This window comes from Salminus brasiliensis, chromosome 3, assembly GCF_030463535.1.
Source record: "Salminus brasiliensis chromosome 3, fSalBra1.hap2, whole genome shotgun sequence".
Lineage (NCBI taxonomy): Eukaryota > Metazoa > Chordata > Actinopteri > Characiformes > Bryconidae > Salminus > Salminus brasiliensis.
In genome coordinates, this window is record NC_132880.1 from 36,078,688 (window position 1) to 36,090,952 (window position 12,265).

Here is a 12,265-nt window from a genome sequence, read left to right on the forward strand (position 1 = left end):
AATATAGGCTTTTTCATCATTTTCATCACAACATAGAATGTATGTACAAATGAATTTTATGCAAATACATGGTATAACTGATTTTGGGCCCCACAATTTTACCTATTCAGCCACAATACTCTAACTGCCCCCCCCCCTCCCCAATCAACCAACAACCTGCGAGACACAGTACTCACCTCTTCTCCAAAATAGTCAATGTGACTTCAGCTCCCTGCCATTATTCCACAGGCCACGGCTCCAGTCACCATTCCCTCCACAAGCTCTACTGGTTTCACCCCATGCAGCAACAGTTTCAGCATCTCCTGGCAGTCACCACCAGTTACCTTTACTGGCACCCCTGTGAGTACACATACAGACGCACACACACTTACCGCATTAACTATTTTGACACACATATTAACAAAACAGCCACCTCAAGACCAAAGTCAGTAATCCGCCCATCTTATAAGCTTTTACTGACTCCTTTGATGACCTTAGCTTGCACAGTTAATTAATGGCACATGTACACACACTGGCACAAACACAACTGTACTCTGCAAGAGATCTTTGGTTATAAAAGTCAAGTTCTCTTATACACAAACTCAAAATCTAGCTGGCTTACTAACATTAATACCAGAAGTATTAAGTAGGTCAGCCTCAGATCTGATCATTCGAGGTAAGGCTCACATATCAGTGAGCCTTAGGTTCACTGGTTCACTGCTTTTTCTTTCTTGGCTGATGGGCTGAAGGGTTTACCTTCGCTCTTCTTGAGTCACATGTTAACAAACACATTTTCTGTTAGTTCAGTTAGTCACATCTTCTGGAGTCACATGTCAACACATTGTTAGTTTCCCTATATCATACATTTTGTACACTTTGTCTTTTGAGTTTATAAGCATTTTTATTAACCTACATTTTGTCTGTCCTATACAATGGTGTGCATTACTTGTTGTAAATGAGCTGTATTCTGTTTTAGGCCTCTCCCACTCACAGTGGCACACAGGGATTTAGTGAGCAGCGTTCTCATACCATAGCAGTGCTCGCGTCTCCCCCCCGGGCCACAGGTTCACTCAGGTACTGCCTCGGGTTCCTCCTCTCATTTTCCTCAGACTTTGCCAGTTGTCATGTGTCAGTGAATGATATACTGGCATGAAAATAGCCATGAAAGACACTGTTCTGTGAAGAGTTCTCTCTAGTTTGATGGTTCATAGTTGTGTTGTTTTTGTGTGGTTATATCCAGCAGGAAGTCTCGAGGTGAGGGCAAGAAGTGCCGTAAGGTGTATGGGATGGAGAACAGAGACATGTGGTGCACTGCCTGCCGCTGGAAGAAAGCCTGCCAGAGGTTTGTGGACTGAGTCAAATCTGGATGCCGCGGAAATGGGGTGGGGCTTCTCTTGCATGCATAACATCATTCCTTCTCTTCACTCTGCCCCCAAGCCATGACTCCTGATGTCCTGGTATGGACCCAGGAGTTGGACTCTTCAAACATTCCCTCCCAGACCAATGCATCCACTATTCACCAAAATTCAGAGAGACCAGTAGCTCTACAGTGCAAAAAAGAGAGAACTTTTGTGTGATCCATTTGTCTTTTTGTTTGTTTTTGGAACTCTGGCTGTAAAACATTCTTGTGAGTTGTGGAGGCACCAGTGATGACGGGACCAATCACAGCTCAAGCTTTTTTTTCTAAAGGAGAAGAACACTTTCTCTGAGAGTGCTATATGAGATGGAGTGGGGAAAAGGTCCTTGTTTTCCATGAACACTTTTCCACTTCTGCATTTCAACAGGGCTGAAGACTGGCCAGCCAGACACCCCAGACTCCCGCTCTCCTCAATAAGAATGTACTGCTGTGTGGGCTTGTGTTGTGAGAGGGAGGGGGAGAAGGAGCTCCCCCTAGTGGAAATGGAATAATGCAAAAAAAAAAAAAAGTTTAGGGGAACTAAGTGGACATAAAACTTACAGCTACCCCTTTTCTTCCGTATTGTCACAAGCAATTACGCCCATGAGGGAGAGACAGTTTTCTATCTCAGTTTTATATGTGTCATTTCTTTCAGGGATGCGATCAGTGAAAGCAAAACCAGCAGCTACATTTAACAGAAGTACAGAAGGTAATGGATTTTGTCACAGGAATAATCTACCTGCAACCAAAAAGGATTTGTTTTTTATGTGCCATTTCTTGTTTTTTGCTCTTTCTGTTTCTATACTCAGTGATAATTGATATAGTACAAAGACTACTATGCTTATTAAAACCCAACATGGCTTACTGGATTCAGAGCTAGTGGCGATGCCGGCCACAAGTTGAGCCATACTGAGGCACCCATTCAGACGATCTTATTTTCCATCAGTCTCCATTTGGGCCACAACCTCTGTCCATCATTAATTAATGAGGAGTCCAACAAGCCACATCTGCCAGAGGATCATGCAGACTCCTGAGCCGAGTGCACAGGTACGCCTGTGAAGGCTTGGAGAGACAGCCTATTTACCTCCAAGTGTTAAAGAGCTCCATCTCCTCTCACCTTTTTCCTGACCTCATACATTTAAGTATGAAGTAATAAAAACGTTACAGCACTTACCACGTCCGCCCCAGACCAGCAGGGGGGAGGCAAGTGGATAGCTGGAAACACTTTACTGTGTTTTGTTGTTCACCTGTGATTGACTAATGTGGAACGTCACTGCACGCTGCACTCTGCACCCACAACAGTCATGTGAGGATGACACACGTTGCATGAGGCTTTACGTGCTGGTCCAGGTGGTGAGGACTGGATGAAGAGGGGCTTCCTTTAGTCCTGCATCTTCTCTGCACTCATCACCTGTGTGATGACAGCACCAATGTAGAATTTTACGCAAGAAGAAAACGGCTGCTCAGCTGGCAGTTGTAAGTTCTCTGACACTATTTCTGTTGCTTTGATGCAGAATTGTATTAAACCATACAAGACACTGCGCCAACACCAGCTCAGAAATTTACTCAACCCTCCCGGCCTCCCCCACACATTCCCCACATTTTGGCCCGTAGTAGCTCACTCATTAGTCATGTTTTGTTCCTGAAATTTTCATGTTTGTGTGGCAATCAGGATGTTCGTTCAGAGTTTTGATCTAAGCTAAACACTGACCATGGGAACAAAAAAGATGCTTCTGTAAAGAGGTGAATAGATTCAAATTTGAAAGAGTGATTCTTTCTAAAAGAGCATTTTAGATGAAAAATGTGGTGTTTTTTTGTTGTTGTAAGAAATAATGCATTCACTTATAAGTGATGTTTCTACAGAGTACAAACGGAGGTGAAAGAAAACAGCTATTCTATTATATTCTATTCATCGTTCCTTTAAAAAGTAGGAGTATATATGCTGCAGAATTCATGTTTATATGTTGCCTCATATTGTAAAATGTATACATTTGGCTTTTTCTGCATCTTCTTTTTATTGCTCTCCAAAACCGCTACATTTATTTCTACATTTGTTTCATGTTTTTCAGACAAATTCCATTAATATTGTAACGTTAACGCCTTTTGGCCTTGTTGCATCAACCTGGATGAACGTGTTGTGCAAGCACAGCTATACTAGAGTCACACAGCATCAAGGGCTCTAAGCGCTGGGGGTCAAAATCTGTGTCATTAGAATTCTCCAGAACCCGAAGACTTAGAGGTTACCATGTTCAAATGATTTTATATTATTCTGAGGTTATGAGAAGAATAAGGTCAGCTTTAAGAGTTAAAACCACATAAGCTAACAAAGGTCCTTTGGCTAGTGTGTGGAGAATGTCAACGCAGCTGGTGCTTGTCCCTACCCCTTATTGTTTCCCTGGTGCTACCTTAGACCAAAGGGCCTGAGGCATCTCATAGGTGTTATTGTAAGGGGCAGGCTGGCATGCTCTATTGTTTACACATAAAACTTGAAATTGTTTCCATCGCGATTTCTTGTTTGACTGAAGTAATACGGTTTAGCTGTAAGGTGCTCTCTCAATTTGCATCATTTTGAAAATACTCTTGCATCTAGAAATGCTGACCCCTGAAGATTATGGCACTTTCCATGGATTAGCTTCATGGTCCATCACACTCCTCTAACTGCCATCCTGGTGCTTTTGTATATTTTGACTGCCATTTTATCAGCTGCCCACAGGCTAGTTCCTGGTGTTCATTGGGGTGCTAATGTTTGTTGTGCTAATGGCCTCTGTTACCCTGAAGAACCTAGAAATAAAAAAAATGGTCATGGTCCACCTAAAGTCAAAAATCTTAAAGCTACATCACTGTTGTTCCCTCTTTTGTCCCATGATAGCATTCTTCCTGCTTCATTCTTGTGTTTCATTTCCCTTCTAATGAATATCCTGTCTATCACAGGTTATAGTGTATACCATGTAACTACAATAGATATTACAATATAGCTACACATTAAACAGCCATATTTAGGACTCGTGCGGTCCACTGAAACAGCTACTTTGGTCCACGTCACTGTTGTGCAGTATAAAGCTTGTATTGTCCCAATAGCAGATATTGCCAAACGCGATCAAAGCTCCAGCTTGTAGTCTCACTTGCCTTCCAACTTGCTTCTCCTATTTCTCGGTGTAAAATTAATACAGTGTATCTACGGTATAACCAATCATATCCGCTACTCACAATATGACTGTCTTATTGAAAGTATATGTGAATATACAAGTTCCTAATATAACCTTTCTTGCCTACCCGTTTCAGAGATCCAGCTATGTCTCGTCATCATCTTTTCCTTTCAGAAATGCAGGCTTGCTCTGTTTTCAGGTTTGGATGTGAGAAACAAGCTTTGCATACTTTCTCCTCTGCTGTGACTGGAGGATATATGGTGGATATGGGCAGATGTTTGGGTTTCATGTGCATATTTTGTGTCCTGTAGCCCTTAATGAGTTAGCCTGGTGAAAGCCTTGCTGTGAGAAGACAGTGGCTCGTCCTCTGGCAGCTTGCGCCCCTTTGCCCAGACTGAGCCCTTTGTGCTACTCTAAACCAGCACTCAGCAATCGCCAGATGGCAGATGGGCCACTCAGTACTCTTCCCTTACATAACTTGCGTATGTGTGTGTGTGTGTGCTCTTTAAAAGTAGCAAATTGCAAGCATGAGACAAGCCCATATAAACAGTGTTGTGGGAAAAAAAAGGTTTGTGAGTCTACTACAAACTGCAAGTGAAACAGAATGAAGGACAAAGCCTTGAGAGTAGTTTGATGTTGGAAACGAGCCGCATCATGCTGGTGTACTGAAACGGCACCAGAATAAAATCCTCAAAGTGTTGCAGAGGGCTTTGATTCGCAGCTGTCGTGGTAGTGCCTTTGAAAAGGCAGAATATGACTTGTGATGGAGCGCTACGATGCATTTTACCAACTAATTGGGCTCCGGGTCCCTTTGGAGCATGACCAAGTCATGTGCACCTGCCTGTGTTAGCTCAGCGAGGGAGGTTCGGAGCGCGTGGTTGCGGTACGAGGAAGGGAGCCTGCGCCTCCAACTGCGTTCCAGAATGTAGTGTTTGGGACACACTGGAGCCTGAATGTGCCTTGGTTAGGTTAGATGTGTGTGTATTGTCTTTGTGTGTGTGTATGTGGACATGCACAGAAAGCAAAGGAATGTATCTGGTGTCAGCTTGTCTGAGTTCTGCGTTTTGTACCGATTAAATAGGGTGGACGTAGGAGAGCGTTTTACCCTTTTCCTTGGTTTTCTAGTGAAAGTGTTTTGGCAGTTTTAATGCTAAGGGGTGTCTTTTCCCAGCTGTACTTTGTAACCGAGTTTCAAATGCAGTACTGTAGTTTTTGTCTTTGTTGTTTTTCTAATCTGCTTTCCAAGACATAGACATGCGTAAGTCAACATTTTGATCTGGATTGAGTTGGTTTATGATGTCTACGTTTTGGAAACCTTTTCCTACAAGATGCTACATAAGTGAGATCATTCATTATAGTCAGAGACACGAGCCTTACAGACAAATACAGCCATGTGTGTGACAATATAGAAGAAGCCTTTGAGCAGTGTGGGGTGCTCTATGAATGGCAGGTCTTGACCAATCCAGAGATGAATTTGTGAATCTTTGTGTATTAGTATGTAGCTCATAGACAGGCTGATGCCTTAATGAAAATGCCTAAGAAAAAAAACCTAAGACTAAAAATGTTGGTTTAATTGAAAGTGTTTCTTTTGGCCTGCCAGCAAAAGTGACTACAGGAATAACATGATACTTGCCTATATTGTCAAAATGGTCCTGCATTCCATCTTTAATACTTGATATCTAAGGAAATAAGACCCCAAAAGCAAACAAAGCATGGCAGCTGTAGGCTGGGTGGTCTATAATGGATTATGTCGCTGCCCTTGTTAATCAATGACCATGTTAACCTCAAGAACTCAAAGACTGTCGCACTGGATTTTTACACTTTTTAACATATACTCTGACTGTATTTTTAATACTGCATGTGCATGCTAAAGAAGATAGAACTTTATTAGTGTGTGTATACTGTGTTTACCGTGGCTCACAGAACAGGCAGAGGGCAGGCAGGTTGCAGTGCAAAAGGGGGCATACAAACAGCAGCAGGTCCTCTAAAAAGGTGGCAGTAGCAGTTGCCATTTTCTGACTTTAATTTCTGGTGGTTTCTAGGTCACCACTGATACCGGAGTCCCATGTAAACACATAAGGGCCTCTCCCTCTCCCGTGCAAAAGGAATGGGTGCACAGCCCTTGGGTAGAGCATCAGGCTCTTATTGGCTGGGTCTGAATAGATAGGAATAGGAAATGTGCTACATGCTACGAGTGCATGACGAGATCTTTCTGGGCAAGAAGCCAAAATTCAGTGGCCTGCTCTATATATAGTCGAATGGGCACAAATCGAGTGATTCTACAGCACATGGTGGGAGGAAGGCAATAAACAAGTAGGATGTGGCTGCCGTAAAAGCCTGCAGATGCCGATGATAAAAGATGTGACTTCCGTCCGCAGGGGTAGAGGTGATTAGAGTGGCCACCTGGACAGGAAATACATCAGCGCTTATCTTGGGTATGGATTAAACCTAGGTTCACTCTGCAAGACTGCATTAGTGGCAACTGCCTGCTCTTGCTCTGCAGCCAGTCCCAACTGTGCTTTAGAAACCCTGTTTCTTCTTTTTTTTCCATTGTTTTTCAATGTTGCTCTGTTTAAATGTTCCTGATTTGAAATTGTGCGGTGAACAGAGTTTAGTGGGCACACAAAGCCTACGCTGCACACAAGCGTATACTGTGTATACAGCAATGGGAGATGTAATGAGCATGTCTTGTCATCATTACATGCCACAGCTGTCAGATAGAGTTGCTGCAATAGAATTATAAAGCCATAGAAGACAACTGTGTAGAGCGACCCTTGCTGTATATCAAAATGATTAAATCCCTGCTTTATGGTTGGTCCGTCATACGATGCTATGGAGTGTGTATACAGAACTGCAGATGTTTCATAATGTATACAGTGTTTATTTTTATTTTTATATCATACATATTGGGTATCTGTCAATAAGCCTGTCAATTAGAGATAACATGATACTACTTTTTCAGACACCGATATCGTAAGCTTAAAGGCAACTATGCTTTAATATGAGCTGTTATGAGCTGAATTTAAGCATTTTATTTAAGAAGAGCATATAAAAGTAGACCGTCATGCTCAAATTACTCAAACACTCTATTAGGGAGAAACACACAGCTAACATCACATCACCTCACATCACACAGTGTGTGCTGTTTCAGGATTGGATTGCATTCATTATTTCTGTCCCTCTGATATCCGGTCCAGCATTTTCAGCTAATATTGGTTCGATACTGATACCCATCATGTTATGGGTTACCAAAAAAAACAGCTATCCTCTAAGAGAGGGGGGCTTCTCAAACACTGTCAACTCAGTACAATCTTCAGTTGTTAAGTTGATTTTTGTCATTTTTTTTATTTGGCTAATGAACTCAACCGTTCATAACTCCCCCTAGCACTAGCACTAGGAAGGTAGGGACCTAACACATGTCTCCTTTGCTTATATACAATGCCAGCCACAATGGCGGGGAGCTGGCGCACCGAGAGGAAAAGGCCAGGTCCCCAGCTCCACCCCACCAGTTAATAGACGCTTGTGCCAGCTAACATCGCTTAAGAGTGATTGAGGGGAGAGCGTGCCATCTACCAACCCAAAGAGAGCTCGGGATTCAAACTCTCAACCCCCGGGCCATATCTTCCTAAGTTTTTAATAATGTAATTTTTGCATTTAAAGCCTGAATCAGAGTCATGTGTAGCATAACCACACAGGTTCTTAAATTGGGGGGGGGGGGGTGTGACAAAATGAAGTTTTCTCTTTACTCCACTGCCTATGAATAGCACTTCTCAGCTTGGGCTAAATTGTGGCCTTTTGTTTGACAGTCCTTGTTCTGCTCCTTATTGGTTCCTTAAACAGTTGTGCGTCATTTGTGTGTCAGGGCCGTTACTTTGCTTTCTTTGTCGTCCTCACTGGAGGCTTTAACATGTATCATTTATAGTTATACATTTTTCTTTTTTGAATATTCCTATATGCAGTTTTGTTAAGAAAGCAGCACTCCGCACTCTGCACTCCCAACCCCAGAGACTTCTCAGACATGTGGCCTGGTGCACTGCTGGTGAAGGAGAGCGACATGGAGGCAACAAAACGAAAGCAGTGTTTAAATGAAGCTAAATATTTTATAAAACAAAAGCTGTCTCTAGTGTAGACAATGTAATGTATTGAGGTCAGTGTTGTACAGCAGAGCTTTGCAAGCTGTGATATTGGCAGAGTATCTTATTGTGAACTCATACACTTACTTTTAAGAGGAACTTTAAAGTGCACTGCAGAAAATACAGTATATTAGGAAATGAAATCATCGTCCTAGTAATATCCTAGTAATGAAGTTATTTTGATGTGGTGAAAGTGTCTATCCCAGTCCAAGAGCAGATTATTTGGTGACAAAAAGCTCAATTATTTCCATTATATCTTAGCCAATAGAAGCCAATAGAAAAATACACTTTCACTGCATAAAATGACTTGAAAGCAGCAAATAAATATTATAAATAAATATTATCTCATATTCTTCCTAAAATGAAAATATGAGATTTTTTAACTAGATTTTCTCGCTCGCTTACTTAGAGGTTAGAGGTTTTTGCAATATATACACACTATATGGACAAAAGTATTGGGACACCTGCTCATTCAATGTTTGTTTTCTAAAATCATGGGTTTTAGTGTTGGAGTAACTGTGTCTTCTGTCCAGGCTGAGCTTTCTACTGGAAAGTTTTGGAGCATTGCTGTGAGAATTTGATTGCATCCAGCAACAAGAGTGTTGGTGCAGTCAAGATGTTGGATGATCACCACTCCAACTCATCCCAAAAGTATTGGCTGGAACACCATTATTTCAGAGAACACAGTTCCACTGCTCCACATCTGGCATTGGGCATGGTGCCCAGCATCTCATATTCAATTGGCAGTACTTCTATGCAGAGACTAGACAAGATCTGACAAATCTAGGGGTGCAACTTAAAGGGGTGTCTGCAAACATTTGGACATGTTGTGTATATACTATTTCACTGCTCCATTGTCCGTCAACGTTAATTCCGAAATGCCTTCTCCTTTTAATCATCATGCAGAGGCGTGATTGGGCTGGTGTGTATGTAGGCCTTTTAAACCAGTGGATTAGGCTCCCGGTGGTGGATGCATTTGATATGTGGCTTAAGCCGGGCATTTAGAATGCCTGGGCACGGTGAGCGCTCAAGACGGGCCGTCTCACAGGAGCCCTGTGCTAATCGCAGCCATTCATTCATGCTGCCCTCACCTGGCTCCCCCCTGAGGAATCAGAGCTTCCGTTTAGCTCCCTCAAGCAGCAAGTGCTCTGGAACAACAGGTCGCTTTCCCAGCCTCTTAAATAGCGGAGTGCTGCTGGAATGTCTCAGCGGCCATCAGTGAGACTCTCTTGAGATGATCGGATCTCCTAGCAAATCTTTTTGTCCTGGGCTTCACACACATACACACACACACACACACACCAACACACAACCGCAGTTAGAGTGTACCAGACGTGTCTTCAGCAGATCCACATTCACAACATGCTTTTGCGGTCCCAGGGGCATTAAGAGCCTGTCTGGACCATTTGTTCCAGTGACGGGACTCTGTTGTCTCTCTTTTTTTACTCTCATAATGAGGCTGTTCAGCAGCAGACGAGTCGCCGTGGGCTTGCCAAGGTTCAGGGCCTTTTTTCTTAATTGATGGTGATAATTGCTGCTCAAAACTGCTAACCAGAGGCCACAAAAGCCTTCAATGAAACCAAAACATACGTTCCTATTGTTCAAGTGTCAGATATCATGATCTCAAAGAAGACACTGATGCACTAAATCCCTGAAATTATGCAAAATGATGTTTTCAGTGCACAGGTCATCTTGACCGCACCTCAGCAGATTGACCCTGTGAAGTTATTATGCACTTCAGACGTTCATATTCTAGAGGAACAGAGTTGTGGAGTTGTGAAAGAGAGAGTTGACAGTGTCAGAGATGCTTATCTAGGATTTGATATCTGCAATACCTTTTGCAAATGAAAGCACTTGCTATGTGTACAATGTCTGGCTGTTTTGTTGTGTCACAGTGGTTTCCAAACTGAGCTGGGGACCCCCAGGCACCCACAAAAGCGGAGACGGTGTTCAGTCTCTGACAGCGTTAAACCATTTTGGCCTTCCAACCAAATGAAGCTAGTTAGTTGTCTAACATGGATTTTCAGTGGGGAATTTCTTTAAAAAGGTACCTGAAAACTGACCCGTCAAAGGGGTCCTTGGCATGAAATGTTTGGAAACCCCTGTCTTTCTGCACCTTTTTTTCTTTCTTTCTTTTTTGGTCACTTTTTTCTATTCCGGTTCTTCTTAAAGAGAACACACTAAGTGACTGTTATCTTCTCACTCACAGGCTGTGCTAGTTTTTACTCAAAGCCGTGTGTACATAGAGACTGCCATTGTAATTGTGCTAAGGTGACAATGTCCTGGTGCTTGTCGGTGCCGCTGTTGATGTTTTCTTTGGTGTAAGTGAGACCTTTCAGAGACACTCGAGTTACTATGAGCTCTGAGATATTTGGTCACAGAAAAATAAAAGACTTTTGGCAGCTGTTTACTACACTGTGTTTGCTTCTGGTTTCTTTCATTTGGAAGCTAATAACCGGCTGAAGTACATAGCTTAGCAGCACTGTACTGCATTGTACGAGCTTCACTTCTGGCAAAAAGCTGCTGCTTTAGACAGTACCGTGTTTAACCCCGTTAATACCCTTAATTTGAGTGTTATTGTGCTACATTTCAGTCAGATATCTGTTAGACAGGGGTTTTGACATTGGAATATATAGAGATGGGTGGCACTACACGTCATACTTCAGTCAGCCAGCAGAGGCGCTAATTAATTAATATGTAAATTATATTATATATTATATTGCAGATATTGCATTTGATCATGAATGATGCTAGAGTACTAAATGCTATATATGTGTATGTACACTCATTTATTACGAAGATCTGTACACCTACTCATTCATGCAATGATCTAGAGCAGGGCTGCTCAATCCTGGTCCTGGAGATCCACCACCCTGCAGAGTTTAGCTCCACCCCGAATCTAACACACCTGATCCAGGTAATGAAGGCCTTCAGGAGCAACTGAACGTTAGGTGTGTTGGATCTGAACTTATCAGGGTGGTAGATCTCCAGGAACCAGGATTGAGCAGGATGTATCTGTGTGTAGAATTCACTATGCGTCCAGTCTGGAGGTGGATGGGCTACAACAGCAGACAACCACGTTTCGGTTTTACTTCTGTCAGCGAAGAACAGAAAGCTGAGGCTGCAGCGGGAAGAGGCTCGCAAAAAACTGGACAGTTGGAAAAAAGTAGTATGAATTCAGTGTTTTGTAAAAATGTGTTTAAATTCATCCCCAGCAAACCTGATTTAATATAATGCATCATTTATCCCAGCAGGCCTGTAGTGTGATCAGAGCTAACAAACGTTTACAGGATTTATATATGTATATATGAATTTAATTATATGAATTATACATGATTGTATATATAACAATTGTTGAATATTCTGTTTCAGCACCTTCTGTACAGTCTGGCTTTACAGCCAGGCTCCTGATTGGCCAGGAACCCAATCACTCATTCTGCATTGCACAGACAGCATGTAAACAAATATGGCCACCAGAGCTGCAGATGCTAGACTGGGCAGTCGCCCACCCTCCCATTTCTGCTGCTGGCGTCAATATATCTAAAATAAATATTCAGGTCATTCGGAGTTTATGTTTTTTGATGAAAGGAGAGGTTTGTCCATATACACCT

At 42.5% G+C, this 12,265-nt stretch overlaps 1 protein-coding gene across 3 annotated transcripts in view; it reads left to right on the top strand.

The window, feature by feature from the left end:
• The window catches only part of znf704 (zinc finger protein 704), a 33,564-nt gene extending 22,497 nt beyond the window's left edge, over nt 1-11,067 (top strand). For 2 of the 3 annotated variants that reach the window (XM_072676004.1, XM_072676005.1), the window contains exons 7-9: nt 229-339; nt 956-1,053; nt 1,220-11,067. In XM_072676004.1, the coding sequence (XP_072532105.1) occupies nt 229-339; nt 956-1,053; nt 1,220-1,334 (324 nt within the window). In that variant the 3' untranslated portion in view covers nt 1,335-11,067. The remainder of the gene's footprint in view (nt 1-228; nt 340-955; nt 1,054-1,219) is intronic. The other variant, XM_072676006.1, reaches the window with a different exon arrangement.
• Nucleotides 11,068-12,265: the final 1,198 nt, after the last annotated feature.